This window comes from Aquarana catesbeiana, linkage group LG02 (assembly GCF_042186555.1).
Source record: "Aquarana catesbeiana isolate 2022-GZ linkage group LG02, ASM4218655v1, whole genome shotgun sequence".
Lineage (NCBI taxonomy): Eukaryota > Metazoa > Chordata > Amphibia > Anura > Ranidae > Aquarana > Aquarana catesbeiana.
This window is the reverse complement of record NC_133325.1, coordinates 112,464,214-112,482,796: the sequence shown is the minus strand read 5'-3', so window position 1 is coordinate 112,482,796 and position 18,583 is coordinate 112,464,214. Positions and strand designations below refer to the sequence as shown.

Genomic DNA, 18,583 nt, shown 5'->3' with positions numbered 1-18,583 from the left:
CATGCCAATATTCTGTTTGCTTTGTTAGCAGCAGGTTGGCATTCCCTGCCATTGCTGAGCCTATCATCTACTAGGACTCACAGGTCCTTTTCCATCCTAGATTCCCCCAGAGGTTCTCCCCCCAGTGTATAGATTGCATTCATATTTTTGCCACCCAAATGCATTATTTTACATTTTTCTACATTGAACCTCATTTGCCATGTAGTCGCCCACCCCATTAATTTGTTCAGGTCTTTTTGCAAGGTTTCCACGTTCTGCGGAGAAGTTATTGCCCTGCTTAGCTTAGTATCGTCTGCAAATACAGAGATTGAACTGTTTATCCCATCCTCCAGATCGTTTATGAACAAATTAAATAGAATTGGTCCCAGCACAGAACCCTGGGGAACCCCACTACCCACCCCTGACCATTCCGAGTACTCCCCATTTATCACCACCCTCTGAACTCGCCCTTGTAGCCAGTTTTCAATCCATGTACTCACCCTATGGTCCATGCCAACTGACCTTATCTTGTACAGTAAACGTTTATGGGGAACTGTGTCAAATGCTTTTGCAAAATCCAGATACACCACGTCTACGGGCCTTCCTTTATCTAGATGGCAACTCACCTCCTCATAGAAGGTTAATAGATTGGTTTGGCAAGAACGATTCTTCATGAATCCATGCTGATTACTGCTAATGATACCGTTCGTATTACTAAAATCTTGTATATAGTCCCTTATCATCCCCTCCAAGAGTTTACATACTATTGATGTTAGGCTAACTGGTCTGTAATTCCCAGGGATGTATTTTGGGCCCTTTTTAAATATTGGTGCTACATTGGCTTTTCTCCAATCAGCTGGTACCATTCCAGTCAGTAGACTATCTGTAAAAATTAGGAACAACGGTCTGACAATCACTTGACTGAGTTCCCTAAGTACCTGTCAGGAGACTAGTAGACCAGACTGTGTGGACTGCACAGAGAAAACCCAAAACACATGTAAGTGAATAGTGATATTTATTAAAATAGGTGATAATTAGAAAATACAAACAGTAAACAACCAACCCAACAAACCCTCTACAAACAACAATATCTACAGCAAGGGGCAATACCGGAATCACAGATGTCAGCCAGGCCAGGGTCATACACAGCAGGTCAGCAAGAACAAGGGATATACCAGAGACATAAACGTTTAGCCAAGCCAAGGTCATACACAGGAAGATCAGTAAATGAGGGACAGGGAACCAACAGGACCGAGAGGGGATGGATCGGGCAGAAGGGTACAGGAACACTGAAGGGATCGGGTCAGGATAAGCTCGGGCACAAGGTCAGATGCAGGTTCAGGATCGGGTAACAGGCGAACAAGGTCAGGGCTCAAGGAGAGAGATACCAAGGCAAGCATATGAGGGCTTTCCGGGTATTTATAGGACTGACTGTGATTGACTTCAAGTCACACCTGAGCGCAGGGAGTGTTGTCTGCTCCATACTGCCAGGATCCATCCGCTGGTGGACGTCAGTACTGCGGCCAAAAGATGAAATGACACCAGCAAGGAAATATTCTCCTGACAGTTCAACACTGCCAGGAGACACCTGCTGGTGGACCCCAGTACTGCCTGCCAAACGATATATCTTGCCAGCGGACGGATCCTTTCCTGACAGTACCCTCGGATGCAAGCCATCTGGTCCCGGTGATTTATTAATGTTAAGTTTCTCAAGTCTAATTTTAATTCCGTCCTCTGTTAACCATGGAGGTGCTTCCTGTGTTGTGTCATGAGGATAAACACTGCAGTTCTGGTTACTGAAGCCCCCCGATTCACACGTGAAGACTGAGGAGAAGAATAAATTCAATACCTTCGCCATCTCCCCATCCTTTGTAACCAGATGTCCTTCCTCATTCTTTATGGGGCCAATAAGGTCTGTCCTCCCTTTTTTACTGTTTACATACTTAAAGAATTTCTTGGGATTTTTTTTGCTCTCCTCCACTATGTGTCTTTCATGTTCTATCTTAGCTGTCCTAATTACATTTGTCCTTACATTTCCTGTTGCATTCTTTATAAAGTCTGAATGCTGAGGATGATCCCTCAACCTTGTATTTTTTGAAGGCCTTCTCCTTTGCTTTTATATGCATTTTTACATTGGAGTTAAGCCATCCAATACTTTTGTTCGCTCTTTTAAATTTATTACCCAATGGGATACATTGGCTAATGCCCTTATTTAATATGCTCTTCAAGCAAACCCATCTCTCCTCCGTATTCTTTGTTCCTAATATTTTATCCCAATTTATGCCTTTTAGCAAGGTTTGTAGTTTAGGGAAGTTGGCTCTTTTGAAATTCAGTGTCTTTGTATTCCCTTTATGTTTCCTATTCGTGTTATTTATACTGAAACTAATTGACCCGTGATCGCTGTTACCTAAATTGCCCCGTATTTCCACATCCGTGATCAGGTCTGTATTGTTGGTAATCAGTAGATCCAGTAATGTTTTATTTCTAGTTGGTGCGTCTACCATCTGACCCATAAAATTGTCCTGCAAGACATTAAGGAACTGGCGAGCCTTAAATGAATGCACGGTTCCCTCCGTCCAGTCTATGTCTGGATAATTAAAATCCCCCATTATGATAACACTTCCCATCCTTGCTGCTAATCCAATTTGTGATAGGAGATCCGTCTCCACTTCCTCCCTCAGGTTAGGGGGCATATAGCATTGGTGATTTCCAAAGACTTGTGGATATGTGATTCTTCCTCAAAAGGGACTAATGCATCTTTATTGAATTGCTTATGGATGAACTTCACTTTTTCAAAAAAATTTTTCACGTTTGTCACTCAGGATATTTTGTCACTCAGGATATTTTGACTTCTATATGTCTATACACATGTTTTATTGTTTATCTACTCTATTTCAAGCATTGATTGTGTTATGTGATTCACTAACTATGCACAATATATATGCACTCATATATTTATAGTAGTATATGAATTTAGTTTATACGATAATTTGATTGCAACTGTATAAAAGGGCCCTAAAGATGAACTTTGTTAAGCATTGACAGTGTCTCAGCTAGCAGTGTAAGTAAGCACAATGAAATGTTAGTTCACTTACCATTCACAAGGTCCACATAGAGTACAAACAGCAATTCAGAATATTAGGATCATTGTTTTTAGGCTGCTTTCACACAGAGGCACTTTACAGGCCCTATAGCGCTTAAAATAGCGCCTGCATAGGGCCTGTAAAGAGCTTCTCCTGTCACACCAGTATGAAAGCCCGAGTGCTTTCACACTGGAGCAGTGCACTGGCAGGGCGCCAAAAAAAGTCCTGCAAGCCGCATCTTAGAGGCACTGTAGGAGCGGTGTATACACCACTCCTACAGCACCCCTGCCCATTGAAATCAATGGGGCAGCGCAGCAGAAGAGCCGTTTGCGGGCACATTTAACCCTTTTTTGGCCATCAGCGGGGGTTAAAAGCGGAAAGTGCCCCGAAAAGTGCCACAAAAATGACGGTAAAGCGCCGCTAAATTTAGCAGCGCTTTACTGCCAATGCCCCCAACGCCCCAGTGTGAAATTCTCCTCCTTAGCAAATCAAAGCTTAGTGGGTCTGATCAAGAAAAGGTTCTACCCCCACAATGCTTTCCAATCACCCCGTTATGCTATGTATAGTGAAAGAAGGGGGAACCAGATATTTCAAATTAGTAGAACTCCTGTTGCAAGGAAAAGTAAGACAAATGTTATAAAGTTACATTAAAGGGGATATGGGTTGAAAGTATTTTTGATATTTGTGATTATGCATTTATAAAAATTATTCTGAAAATCAAATGAAGTTTATATTAAAAAAAAGAAAAAGAAAAAAAAAATTATATTTGTAATTTCAGAAGATTCTCCACTTAAAACAATGTCCCATTAGCCCAGAATTTTTCTTTAATAGTAGAAGTAGCAGCTTGCAAATCTTTAGAAAATGAGGCTCTTTTCATAGTACCATGATTGGGTGCTAAATTTAAATAAATCCAACTTTTCAACATGAACTAAATTAATTCATTGTAACAAGATAAATGTTTTTTTTTTTTTCAGGCTGTGGAAGAAGATGCCTAAAGTAGATAACATAATCCCAACCATTGTTATAGACAATGTTGTTCTTTCACCTCATGTGACTTACATTCGCTGGAAAGTACACAATGATTGGGTTACACAGGTAAGAACACCATATCATATCGCTGCACAACATGTACTCCAAAGAACAGCTAGATGTCTGATAAATTCCATGATATTATAACTTCACCAAATATCATTATATCTAATATCTTTGGCGCCTTATAAAGACAGTTTTTAAATTGTTTAATCCAGAAACATTTCCCTCATTGTCTGTCCATGTGATTCCCATGCAAGACAGTGCAGTTGTCACCTAACAGGAAGACACAGCAACAAAAATATTGTCACAAATGCTATCCCTTTCTCACTAATGATTTGTCTGTGTCTCCACTGGAGAGATTTTCAATCACTTTCTCTGCTGGCAGGAAGTAAGGGTAAATCTCTCTAATATATGCCTTTCCTTCCCTTCATATGATAAGTCAACTGTGTCCCCCCCTTCCCGTCCTAGTTATTCCCATTGTATGTATGTATTGTATTGTGTTGTATTGTCTAAGCCCATGTTGGGAATTTCTAAAAATAAATACAATTTATATTTGAAAAAAAATCTCTCTAATATAGATACACTGCAATGTTTTTTTTCTCCATCCTGGAGTTAAAAAATATAAAAAGTTAATTGATGATCCAGCCTAAATGTATTGATTCAAATAATCCAGTAATTCAAATACCCGTTCAATTGGACAAAGTGGGGTTCATTTATTAAAACTGGAGAGTGCAAAATCTGGTGCAGCTGTGCATGGTAGCCAATCAGCTTGTAACTTCAGCTTGTTCAATTAAGTTTTGACCAAAAAAACTGATTGGTTTCTATGCAGAGCTACACCAATTTTTGCACTCTACAGTTTTAGTAAATCAACCCCAGTGTGTCTGTACATAGACATATATAGAATATGACTGATTGCAGCAACACTGGAGTTGTGTGCAGGTTTCTCATCTGATACTGAAAAATTCTTTAGTGGCAGATAGCTGATTCTTACCTCTTCTATGGAGAAATGGGTACACAGCCTTTAGCCGTTTGACTGCATGGTGAAAAAGAACCAGGTTTTCTCCTACATTATGATGCACAAAATGTGCTCTTTGGTTTCTTCTATAACTCTTCTAAACTTCAAAACTCCAATCTTTCTTTCTGCAATTTATACCTTTTAGAAATTATCTAAAATTTTGTTTCTGGTATGCCTACAATTAAGTTTCTGGTTTCATGTTGAAATTACAAAAACATCCAAAATACAAAGAAATGGATTAAACAAAATTTTCATATGAAGGCTTAAAAAAAAGCTAAGGGTAGAAAGGAAGAAAGCCCTCCTAAAACACAGAGGGGGGCCCACCCAGGACATCCCTGGTCCACATACTACACTGGGAGAATTGTTTTCCTGGGCTAATCCAATCAATGACCTCAGCTGCATCCCCACCCAAGGCTCCTAAAATACGCCTATTGTAAGCCTGCCAAAAATATTAGACAAGAGAGACTTTCCGTGCCATCATGTTTATCATTTTTTTCAATCATTGCTGCTTTGACTTATTTTTGCGGAAACTAATATATTTAACATTTGCTCATGTATTATACAGTATTTTGTTTCCTATGTTGATATAAAAATTATGATATAAACATAGGTGAGGCTTGCTGTCATCCTGGATATACATATACAACACTAGGGACCTTCCAATAAATTTAACTGAAGTTGTTGTAGTACTAAAGTCTGTATCACAACTTGGCTCTCCAAACTTCAGTAGCGAGATAGAAATACATCCAGGAACAAGAATAATATGTGGGACTGCACATTATGGCTGAATCAGGGGAGGCAACCTGGACCCCTATTTAGTTTTGTAGGTTTTGGGAGTGTTAGTACCCTTTGGGATTTATTTATAAAAAATAGTATGACTAAGAATTACATTTTTTTTCCCCCCACCCAAAACCACCAATTACATTCACGTTTTCAGGGCAAAACTGAACCTGACAGATAGCTGTAGAGAAAGAGTTCCATGACTTTCAACTGGTACTTTAATACAAGTGCAACTCTAAGTGGAGCTATTTTACCTTCAATCCATCACACATCAAATGCACATATTTGATATGTCAAAATGCATGATTGAAATTACTATTTAATATTGTCACATTTACTGTTTTTTAAACAGAGCTTTTTCTACATTTCATGTTCAAATGTTGTAGCTTCTTTGGCAAAGCGTGTTCATTAAATACATTCCTTTTGCTTTTCAGATGAAGTACTTTGATTCCATTAAAGCTGTAATTTCTTCTTCAAATGATGAATCTACTGCTTTAGTTATAGGTAATATTGAATTTACTTTTATATGTTACATTATTCTATAAAGTTTTGATTTAAAAGCTGGAAATATATACAATTTTGTGTTTTGGAAGCCTATCATTTTTTGAGATCTGTTTCCTTGGGTAGTTTTAAATGGATTGTTCACCAATAAATTTAAAGTAGACTCAACTGTCCACCCAGATATTTCATTTCTACTCACTCCTGGCATTTCATAGCATTTTCTTTTACTCTCAGCTTAAATTCAGCTGAACTCTACTGTGCAGAACAGTTGTTTAGCATGTTAGGAGATGTTTACAAAGCTTACAGTATGTTTGTTCAGCATTTGCTGAAATCTGTTAAAACTGGACTCTGGTGTAAAAAAAAAAATCTACCCTTGCAGTGCCCCCCCCCCCCCCCCCCCCATGCTTCAAAGGTTAAATGCTTATTAAGTCTAAGGGCAGAGGAATAAAGTGTAATACACCAGCAACAGACACTGGCACGCTTCCCTTTTATAGATTGAGAGCAAGCCCTCACCGGCCTCACGTACAACATGGGACTAATGGTCATGCATTGTACTTGATGATGTCAGCCAAAGCCCCTTAGAGAAGTGCCTTCAGGAGGGCATGTTGCCTGGATAGAGAAAGCCTGCCAGAGCGAGAAATAATGTAAGTCCCAGTTCACACTAAGGTGACCTGTCAGGCGACTTAGCCGCCTGACAAGTCGCGCTCCATGCAGTGCAATGGAACCGTTCTAATCAGAGTGACTTTGTTTCAGCTTACAAAAAGGCTACTTGGGGGCGACTTTGGAGCAGCTTGTATTGAGTTCTATTAAAGAAGTCGTTTGCAAGCCGCGCTGAAGTCACGCTGTGCGGGGGGCGACTTCAGAGTCGGACGACTTTGAATCCACCCCAGTGTGATCTGACATTAAGTGTTACAGTTTATTCCTCTACCCCTAGACTTAATAAACATTTAACCCCTGGACTGTAATGGGACCCCATTGCAAGGGTATTTTTTTTCTGTCTGGGGTGGGGCTCAAACTTACTTAATTTTCTGAATACTGATTAAACTGCTAAAAAGTCAGTCTAAGGAATATTTTCCTTTTACTAGCCCGAGTGAACACCTGAGTATAGAAACACAGATGACTGTCTACATGTGCTCAGGGGACCACACAATAAGGGCAAAATGACCGCAAGAGGTCCTATGGGCCCCAAGTTGGACACAAGGTAGCTATAGAAATGTGAAGCAGGCGCCATCAAGTGCTGGCATGTACCTTTAAGATGGGGGTTGCGGTTTAATTCAATTGTGGATAGGAACAGAATGAGAGTAGAAGTTGAAATAGCTCATACAACCAAGATGCTCATGAGACTTTTAAAGAGGTACGTCATTCAGAAAAAAATAATTCAACAAATTGTATTCAAGTAGTATAAAAAACATATTACCAGTGCTACATAAATCGAATCCCACAAACAAGCAAAAGAGACTGAGATATTATACAGGGTCTGCAGAAAAAGATAAAAATACAAATCGAGAGAAAAACGGGGACCCAACCCACCTGGGTGAAACCAAAGTGCTGCTCGCCCCGAAACGTTTATAAAGAAAAACAAGAAAAATGCTCCCAAGGGCTTTTAGGAAGCTTGGTTCCTTTATTAGTTTAAAATGTGAAATTAGAGCATCAATTAAAAACAACATGAGCTGTGGTATGCATGACCTCCATATGCGATGAGATATCCATTATACACTGACAGATAACAATATGTAAAAAAAAAAATGTTCAAACTTGGTGTTGTCGCTCAGAGAAACCCCAACGCGTTTCTATTACATTTGTTTAAATCTTCCCCGGGGGGGATGAGGACATCTAGATCATAAAACATATCATATTGAAACATTTGCAAATAGGAATACATGTGTGTATATATACATAACACAATTTCAGCCATTTTCTGACCGTGGAGGTCCTACCTTCAATGGAGAGGTTATGTGTAGCCAGAGCAAGCTAAAAACACCAAAACAAGGTAGTTTCTAGGTAGCCACCTATCGGGGAGACGGAGATGGGCCTGGTCTGACCTACGGGGGACAGCCTATAATTTTTTGAGATCTGTTTCCTAAGGTAGTTTTAAATGGATTGTTCATCAGTAAATTTACAGTGGACTCAACTGTCCACCCTCCCATTTAATTTCTACACACTCCTAGCATTTCATAGCATTTTTTTTATTCAGCTTAAACTCAGCTGAACTCTAGGCACTCCAAATATGCAGACACTTCAAATATGCGTAATTCAAACACTCCTGCACAAGAAAGTCAAAAAGAAGGGCAAGGTGTCTTCCACCAACAAAATCTACAAACATGAATTACTGACTAACGTGCCTGAGTGGGGCGTAGCTCAGTCCCAAAATCTTTGAACTAGCTCATACAACCAAGATGCCCCTGGGACTTTTAAAAAGGTACTCAATTATTTTTATACAGTATTACAAAAAGAAGTTCAAAAATCCTGCAAATATAACAAACAGTGTACATTGGCTGCACACCAGAGTTTAAAACTTTACAACAAAAGAGAAAACATGTTTGTAATAAACACAATTTATCTTCAACCACATAATAAAAATTCAAAAAGCTAGGCAATGAGGATATGAAGACTGCGACCCAACCATATCTCATCCCTCCAGAGATATCTAGAACATGGGGGAGGGCGCTAAGGAGATACAGCAATATTGCTTAAGTAAATTGTCCCCCGTACCCCCACTGTATAATCAGTAGGTGAAGGGTAAAATAGAAAAACTGTGCACATGACTAGGCCTGGGCTTGCTTCACATCCCTTGAGCACAGGTGAAAATTTCACATACTACGTACATTCTACTATAAATCACTGCAATTGGCCCAAGGGATGTATAGGAAAGCCAATACAGAGAAAGATAAGGGAAGAAAATTAAACTATAGGGAGGGAAAAGACAAAGTAAGAAATGCACCCTGTGCAGACATAAAAACACAAAGTCAAACGCTTCTCATAAGGCATCCGAGAAGTATTTGATCCAGGGATCTCAGATTTTGTCTAAAAATGCATGCTTGTAGTTCAAGATCGCCGATAGGTGTTCATTAATCATGATCCATGATAACATGGATTTTTGTAGCTTGAATGGGAGCATAGGTAACAGTGGCGGCCTGCTCATTAGAGGCCCAGGGGCGCTCCCCCCCTTCCCCCCCATCCATGCACCTGGCCCCTAATCTGCATGCAGGGCACCGGACGCATGGATTTCAACAGGTTTTTTTCTTTTTTGAAGAACATGATTAGAGCCTGAGGCTTTAATTAGCTTCAAAAAAGGGTGGGCAGAGCACTGTGCCCCGAGCCCACCCACTTGTGTGGTGTGTGCGGCAATGGTTGGAGCGGAGAGGAGGAGTAGAAGAGCGGAGGAGGAGGTCGGGGAAACTGGCGGCAGTCAATGAGTGCGCAGTCTCCGGCGGTGACCTGCAGAGGCGGAATTGCCTGAGCAGGGAGAGGAAAGATGGCGATTTCTGTCGGGAGCGTGCTGTGGCCTTGCTCTGTCCACCTGGCTGCTCTCCTACTGCTTCTGCCGAGAAGGAGGGGAAGCGATTGTGGATGGGGTAAGTGCGGACCCGGCGGCAGGGGGTTTGTTTGTCGCTCCCCCAAAAATATGGAGCATCAGCCGCCACTGATAGGGGATTTCCTAGACCTAGCAATGGAAATTCTGTCTGCTACAAATATGAACGTTATGAGCCTCCTCGTGTGTCCCGGTGTCCCCTCCACCAGTGGTGCCTGTAATGGGGGTTGAGGTAATGAGGTTCACTTGAGTGAGCAAGTAAATAAAGTTAAAAACAATTCAATAAAATTCATATAAATTTTATTTAACACATAGAATATAACATAGAATATAAAAACGTATTGCCAGTGTACTAACATTTGTATGATTTTTTTTTTTTTGAATAAATAAAGCATTTTTAGGACTTTGCATACCTTTTGTTTTAATGCATTTGAAATGTGTTTAGCTCATTTAAACTGAAATTTCAATTGGATCCTGTTTGAAAAAAAAAAAAAACTGAGCACTTGGGCCAAGTGACATTTCATATGCCAAGTTAGATTTTTCCCAGTCATGCTGCTTACATGAGATGTGCTGTCAGAATGCTGAAGGGGGTGCAGACATATCGTGAGCGTTTCCAGTACTGGACTATTATTTTTCTATACCATTGTCAGGAAAGTAGGAAAAAGTTGTAATTAGAAATTTCATTAGCACCCTATTGCAAAGTGAATCTGTCATTTTGTACCTATGGAGCCTGTAATCTTCTGAAGTAGAGAATGGTACTAGCAACCAGCCATGTCACTGTAAGTGAAGCTGTCCCCCGAGGGGTCAGATGCTGTCAGATTCCAATGCAGGTTACTTGTTTTGGATGAGTCAAGCAAAAAATACTGAGAAATTTTATTTTAAACACAATCCAGTCTTGCGAATAGTCCTCTACAGTAAACTTGCCTACAAATCCAGAAATATATCTCCTGTTCTTGGGGAATCAATATATTTTTAGGATATGCAGTCATGTCTTGGCTTAATGAATTATGTCTATCTAATAATTACAGAAATTCTAATGCTTGAGGATCCAAGGCAGTGGAGTAATACATTCAATGCTGTAGACATACAAGCAAATGTCCAGTTATTTAGGTGAAAATTATATTTTGACTCTTCTGCATCTTTTCCTGAAAGCCAGCTTAAAAGTGTGATTATGCTTCAAGGTTGTACCATAGGGACCACAAATGTGGAACAGCAGATGAAGGACATCAAGGATCACTTGAGAGATAAGGGAAGACGAGCTCCAATGTCATCTGGACCACCACAGAAGAGAGCAGCAGGAGACCAGACAGTTTTCCGGGTGTATAAAGGGGTGAAGACATTTGCATTTTGTAAGAAGAACAGTCTTGTGATCACAGGGGGAATGGATCGTATTATCAGATTGTGGAACCTCTACGTGCCTGCGTAAGAGCATGCAACTTAATAAGTCATACTTATCTTTTAGGCCTCTTGCACATGGGAGTAAAAAATGCCACATTTTTTACTGATTTTAAATGAGATGCATTATTATCTGTTACCTCTCTAACAGTAAAAAATCATTTCCGCGTTCTAAGTTTAAATGTTTTTTTCTTTTAAACTAAAATCATGGCCATTTGTCCTCTTCTGAGACCTTAGGCCAGCCATACTCAGATCAAATTTCTTTCCTGCAACCACAGGTTGTGTGAAAGAAATTTGCTTGATTCCCTCATCAACACAGACAGTGTTGATGTGGGAAACTCTCCTGCCGGGCCATTGTCTTTTCCCGGCGGGGGGTGTCAGGGGAAGCCCCCCTCATCGGGAGAAGGCAGTGATTATCGTTAGTGGCTATAGCAGCCACTAGTAATCATCGCAAGAGAATATGGCAGGCTGGTTGTACCCAAGCTGATCAATCAATCAGCTCGGTACATTCAGCCTGCCTATTAATGGTTTGAATCTCGGCTGGTTCCTGCTGAACTGGCCAAGATTCGAACCGTGTATGGCCAGCCATAGAGTAAACAGTTTATCACAGTTTCTGGAGTCATCTTTGATATATATTTGTACATTGTATTGATATCTCTTCTTAAATGCCTCTTCTCCAGAGTGAATCACTATAATCTATTCTTGGATGTGTACAGAGCAGCACCTGCTACCAAAGTACCTCTCACTTAAAGGGCTTTTTGAAACATTTATTAGTTAAGATCATCAGTTACACCCAGGGCATTTTGGGGAAAAAAGCCTCCACCTTCATCAGGGCAGCCAATGTTTATAAAATCGCAAAAGAAACCTCTTCTAAAGATGATGCATAAGAAAGCCCGCAAACAGTTTGCTGAAGAGAAGCAGACTAAGGACATGGATTACTGGAACCATGTCCTGTGGTCTGATGAGACCAAAATAAAACTTATTTGGTTCAGATGGTGTCAAGCGTGTGTGGCGGCAACCAGGTGATGAGTACAAAGCCAAAGTTTGTCTTGCCTACAATCAAGCATGGTGGTGGGAGTGTCATGGTCTGGGGCTGCATAAGTGCTGTCAGCCCTAGGGAGCTACAGTTCATTGAGGAAACCATGAAAATAACTAAACTCAGCCATTAATATTTAAACCGCTGGCAACAAAAGTGAGTACACCCCTAAGTGAAAATGTCCAAATTGGGCCCAAGTGTCAATATTTTGTGTGGCCACCATTATTTTCCAGCACTGCCTTAAGTTAACCCTCTTGGGCATGGAGTTCACCAGAGCTTCACAGGTTGCCACTGGAGTCCTCTTTCACTCCTCCATGACAACATCACGATGCTGGTAGATGTTAGAGACCTTGTGCTCTTCCACCTTCCATTTGAGGATGCCCCACAGATGGGGTTTAGGTCTGTAGACATGCTTGGCCAGTCCATCACCTTTACCCTCAGCTTCTTTAGCAAGGCAGGTGTGTTTGGGGTCGTTATAATGTTGGAATACTGCCCTTTGGCCCAGTCTCCGAAGGGAGGGGATTATGCTCTGCTTCAGTATGTCCCAGTACATGTTGGCATTCATGGTTCTATCAATGAACTGTAGCTCCCAGCACTCATGCAGCCCCAGACGATGACACTCCCACCACCATGCTTGACTGTAGGCAAGACATGCTTGTCTTTGTACTCCTCACCTGGTTGCTGCTACACACGCTTGACACCAACTGAACCAAATAAGTTTATCTTGGTCTCATTAGACCCCAGGACATGGTTCCAGTAATCCATGTCCTTAGTCTGCTTGTCTTCAGAAAACTGTTTGCGGGCTTTCTTGTGCATCATCTTTAGAAGAGGTTTCCTTCTGGGACGACAGCCATACAAACCAATTTGATGCAGTGTGCGGTGTATGATCTAAGCACTAACAGGCTGACCCCCCCATCTCTTCAACCTCTGCAGCAAAGCTGGAAGCACTCATAGGTCTATTTCCTAAAGACAACCTCTGGATATGACGCTGAGCATGTGCACTCAACTTCTTTGGTCGACCGTGGCAAGGCCTGTTCTGAGTGGAACCTGTCCTGTTAAACCGCTGTATGGTCTTGACCACCTTGCTACAGCTCAGTTTCTGGGTCTTGGCAATCTTCTTATAGCCTAGGCCATTTATGTAGAGCAACAATTCTTTTTTCAGATCCTCAGAGAGTTCTTTGTCATGAGATGTCATGTTGAACTTCCAGTGACCAGTATGAGAGAGTGACAGCGATAACACCAAATTTAACACACCTGCTCCCCATTCACACCTGAGACCTTGTAACACTAACGAGTTACATGACACAGGGGAGGGAAAATGGCTAATTGGGTCCAATTTGGACATTTTCACTTAGGGGTGTACTCACTTTTGTTGCCAGCGGTTTAGACATTAATGGCTGTGTGTTGAGTTATTTTGAGGGGACAGCAAATTTACACTGTTATACTCACTACTTTACATTGTAGCAAAGTGTCATTTCTTCGGTGTTCGGTTCGCACCAGAACTTGCGAACAGGCAAAAGAACACACGAACACCGTTCAACATCTGAAGGGCCTTGTATGGATTTTGGGGGAACCTCCACGCAATTTTTTAAAATTTTGGTAATATTCATACCAGACCTGGTATGAACTGGCGGGGGGACCCATGGGCCTGTTAATGGACTGGCGGGGGAACCCATGCCATTTTTTTCAATGAGTTTTATCTATATTGTCGAGACCCGACAATTCATTACAACCACGATCAGTTTTAAATGACTTTTTTTCCTTTAGAAATGTCATTTTGCTGTGGTACTGTTCTAAACACGGGAAAACTGCGCCACTTTACAGGCATACTATAGACACCCCCCATGCACGATATTTAAAGGAATATTTTAATTTTTATTGTTTCACTTTAAGCATAGGGATGAGCCGAACACCCCCCGGTTCGGTTCGCACCAGAACCCGCGAACGGACCGAAAGTTTGCACGAACGTTAGAACCCCATTGACGTCTATGGGACTCGAACGTTCGAAATCAAAAGTGCTCATTTTAAAGGCTAATTTGCATGGTATTGTCCTAAAAAGGGTTTGGGGACCCGGGTCCTACCCCAGGGGACATGTATCAATGCAAAAAAAACTTTTAAAAACTGCCGTTTTTTCGGGAGCAGTGATTTTAATGATGCTTAAAGTAAAAAAAAAAAAAGTGAAATATTCCTTTAAATATCGTACCTGGGGGGTGTCTATAGTATGCCTGTAAAGTGACGCGTGTTTCCCATGTTTAGAACAGTCCCTGCACCAAATGTCATTTTTAAAGGAAAAAATCTCATTTAAAACTGCTTGCGGGTTTAATGTCATGTCGGGTCATGGCAATATGGATGAAAATCAGTGAGACAAACGGCATGGGTACCCCCCAGTCCATTACCAGGCCCTTTGGGTCTTGTATGGATATTAAGGGGAACCCCGCACCCAAATTAAAATAAGGAAAGGTGTGGGGCCACCAGGCCCTATATACTCTGAACAGCAGTATACAGGCGGTGCAAACAAGACAGGGACTGTAGGTTTGTTGTTAAGTAGAATCTGTTTGTAATTTTGAACATTTTTAACGTGTTTAGCTCCAGCCAAAAAATCTTTTCTAAGCTTTTTGGAAAACATAGGGAAGGGTTATCACCCCTGTGACATTTGTTTTGCTGTCTTTCCTCCTCTTCAGAAGATTTCACCTCACTTTTTTGTCCCAATGAAAAATGTTTTTTGAAAATTTGGGTTTTTTTGTGGAACAAGGATTGGAAAGCATCAGTGGAAAGGAGAAATTGTTTTCCCATATTAACTCTTACAGGAGAGAATTTCCCTTCCTAGGGGTAGATTTCATCTCACTTCCTGTTGTCTCCTTCCGTTTGCAAGTAGGAGTCGTTTGTAAGTTAGATGTTTGAAAGTAGGGTCCTGCCCTATATACTCAGCAGAAATTTGGGCCTTAGGTGTTGCTGTGGCCACAACACTGTAAGCCCTCACAGGGCCCTGCTGTGAAATATTAGATCAAGAATTGTAATTACATGCCCCTGTTGAACAGGAGCTGAAAAATTAGGCCTTAGGCACTGGTGCTGGTGCCACAACACTGCAACCCCTCACAGACACTCTAGTTGGAACGCAGGAACGAGCCCTGCTGCAAAGTATTGCTTCAAAAATTGTAATTACACGCCCCTGTTAGACAGGGGCAGAAAAATTGGGCCTTAGGCACTGGTGCTGGTGCCACAACACTGCAACCCCTCACAGACACTCTAGTTGGAACGCAGGAACGAGCCCTGCTGCAAAGTATTGCATCAAAAATTGTAATTACACGCCCCTGTTAGACAGGGGCAGAAAAATTGGGCCTTAGGCACTGGTGCTGGTGCCACAACACTGCAACCCCTCACAGACACTCTAGTTGGAACGCAGGAACGAGCCCTGCTGCAAAGTATTGCATCAAAAATTGTAATTACACGCCCCTGTTAGACAGGGGCAGAAAAATTGGGCCTTAGGCACTGGTGCTGGTGCCACAACACTGCAACCCCTCACAGACACTCTAGTTGGAATGCAGGAACGAGCCCTGCTGCAAAGTATTACATCAAAAATTGTAATTACACGCCCCTGTTAAACAGGGGCTGAAAAATTGTGCCTTAGGCACTGGTGGTGGCGCCCAGAACCAAAAATGTTCTTACAAGCTATCAGCGTGATGATTGAGGAGGAAGAGGATAATTACTCAGGGATAGTCACTCAGCATCAGCATAGGCAGTCTTTGAAGGGATCTGAGATTTCAAAAAAAATTATTCGGTTACATCAGCATCAGGTGCTTGGTAGCTGGTGGTGATCCAAGACTCATTCATTTTTATGAAGGTCAGCCGATCGACCGAGTCGGTGGACAGACGCACCCTGTGATCGGTTACCACGCCTCCAGCAGCACTGAATGTGCGTTCCGAAAGAACGCTGGATGCAGGACAGGCCAGTAGCTCAATTGCATACTGTGCAAGCTCTGGCCAGTGATCCATCCTCAAGACCCAGTAACCCAGAGGATTTTCGGTGGGAAAGGTGTCCAAGTCTGATCTTGCCCCTAGGTATTCCTGCACCATGTAAAACAGACGCTGGCGATGGTTGCTGGAACTGATAATCATACCTTGGGGCTGCGGACCAAAAAATTGTCTGAACGCATCGGTCAGACGGCCACCTTCTCCACCGCTCCTTCTTTGACTGACCGAAGCCTCAGCAACACGTTGTCCAGAAACAGGAGTTTGTAACCTCCCAGTCTCTGGGAACGCGTTGCACAGACCTTTCTGCAAGGCCTCCCGAAGATGTTTCATCCTCTGCTCCCTCTGCGATGGCAAGATAAGGTCCGCAACCTTACCCTTGTAACGTGGATCAAGGAGGGTTGCCAGCCAGTATTGGTCCTTCTCCTTGATACCACAAATACGAGGATCCTTACGCAGGCTTTGCAGGATCAGGGAGGCCATGCAGCGTAGGTTTGCTGAGGCATTCGGTCCGGAGTCCTCTGGGTCACTAAGGACAACAACGTCCACAGCCACCTCCTCCCAGCCACGTACAAGTCCATGTGTTCCTTGGGACTGATCCCTTAAAGACTGCTGCTGATGCTGAGTGCCAGGCTCCACCTCCATACTGACACAATCTTCCTCCTCCTCCTCCTCCTCCTCGTCCTCTTCCTGTGTGATCGGCGGGCACGCAGGAACACTGTCTGGATAAAGGGGGCCTTGAGAGCTAAGGAAGTCCTCCTCTTCCTGCCTCTGTTCTGCCTCAAGTGCCCTGTCCATTATTCCACGCAGCGTGTGCTCCAACAGGTGGACAAGGGGGACAGTGTCACTGATGCATGCACTGTCAGTGCTCACCATCCTCGTGGCCTCCTCGAATGGTGACAGGACAGTGCATGCATCCCTGATCATGGCCCACTGGCGTGGGGAAAGAAAACCAAGCTCCCCTGACCCTGTCCTGGTGCCATAGTCGCACAGGTACTCATTGATGGCCCTCTGCTGCGTGTGCAGCCGCTGCAGCATGGCCAACGTTGAGTTCCACCTGGTGGGCATGTCACAGATTAGGCGGTTCTTGGGCAGGTTAAACTCCTTTTGGAGGTCCGTCAGCCGAGCACTGGCATTATATGACCGGCGGAAATGCACACAGACTTTCCTGGCCTGCCTCAGGACATCCTGTAAGCCCGGGTACCTGCCCAAGAACCGCTGCACCACCAAGTTAAGGACGTGAGCCAAACAGGGCACATGGGTCATTTGTCCCTGTCGGAGGGCAGAGAGGAGGTTGGTGCCATTGTCGCAAACCACCATTCCTGCCTTAAGTTGGCGTGGCGTCAACCACCTCTGAACCTGCCCCTGCAGAGCTGACAGAACCTCTGCCCCAGTGTGGCTCCTGTCCCCCAAGCACACCAGCTCAAGCACCGCATGGCATCTTTTGGCCTGCGTACTTGCGTAGCCCCTTGAACGCCTACGGAGCACCGCTGGTTCCGAGGAAGAGGCCATGGAGGAAGAAGAAGAGGAGGGGGTGGAGGAGAGAGGTGTGTCACAATCAGCATTTTGGAGGCGTGGTGGCGGAACAACCTCCAACACTACTGCACCTTGTCCTGCATCCTTCCCAGCTGCCAGCAGAGTCACCCAATGCGCCGTGAAACTTAGGTAACGTCCCTGTCCATGCCTGCTGGACCATGAGTCAGCGGTAATATGCACCTTACCGCTGACCGCCCTGTCCAGCGAGGCATGGACATTGCCTTCCACATGCCGGTAGAGAGCCGGAATCGCCTTCCGTGAGAAAAAGTGGCGTTTGGGTACCTGCCACTGAGGAACCGCACATTCCACAAACTCACGGAAGGGGGCAGAGTCTACCAACTGAAAAGGCAGCAGTTGAAGTGCTAGCAATTTTTCAAGCTAGCATTCAACCGCTGGGCATGTGGATGGCTGGGAGCAAACTTCTTTCGGCGGTGCAGCAGCTGGGGCAGGGAAATTTGCCTGGTACAATCTGACGTCGGTGTACCAAAAGCAGATTGCCCACAAGTACTTGGCTGTGACACACCTAATTCTACACCTTCATTCCTCTCACTGCAGGTCTCAGAGAGGACTGAAGGTCTAGTGGGGTTGGAAATCTCAGCTGATGAGGAGCAAGGAGAGATCCTCTTTGTTCTTTGGTGTGGGTCTTTTAGATACGCTTGCCAACGAACTGCATGGCAGGTCAACATATGTCTGGTCAAGCATGTGGTACCCAAGCGGGAGATGTT

At 43.2% G+C, this 18,583-nt stretch overlaps 1 protein-coding gene across 2 annotated transcripts in view; it reads left to right on the top strand.

Moving 5' to 3' along the window:
* The window catches only part of LOC141127143 (cilia- and flagella-associated protein 337-like), a 238,643-nt gene that overhangs the window by 87,086 nt on the left and 132,974 nt on the right, over positions 1 to 18,583 (top strand). For both annotated transcript variants that reach the window (XM_073613357.1, XM_073613358.1), the window contains exons 11-13: positions 4,037 to 4,157; positions 6,324 to 6,393; positions 11,104 to 11,344. In XM_073613357.1, the coding sequence (XP_073469458.1) occupies positions 4,037 to 4,157; positions 6,324 to 6,393; positions 11,104 to 11,344 (432 nt within the window). The remainder of the gene's footprint in view (positions 1 to 4,036; positions 4,158 to 6,323; positions 6,394 to 11,103; positions 11,345 to 18,583) is intronic.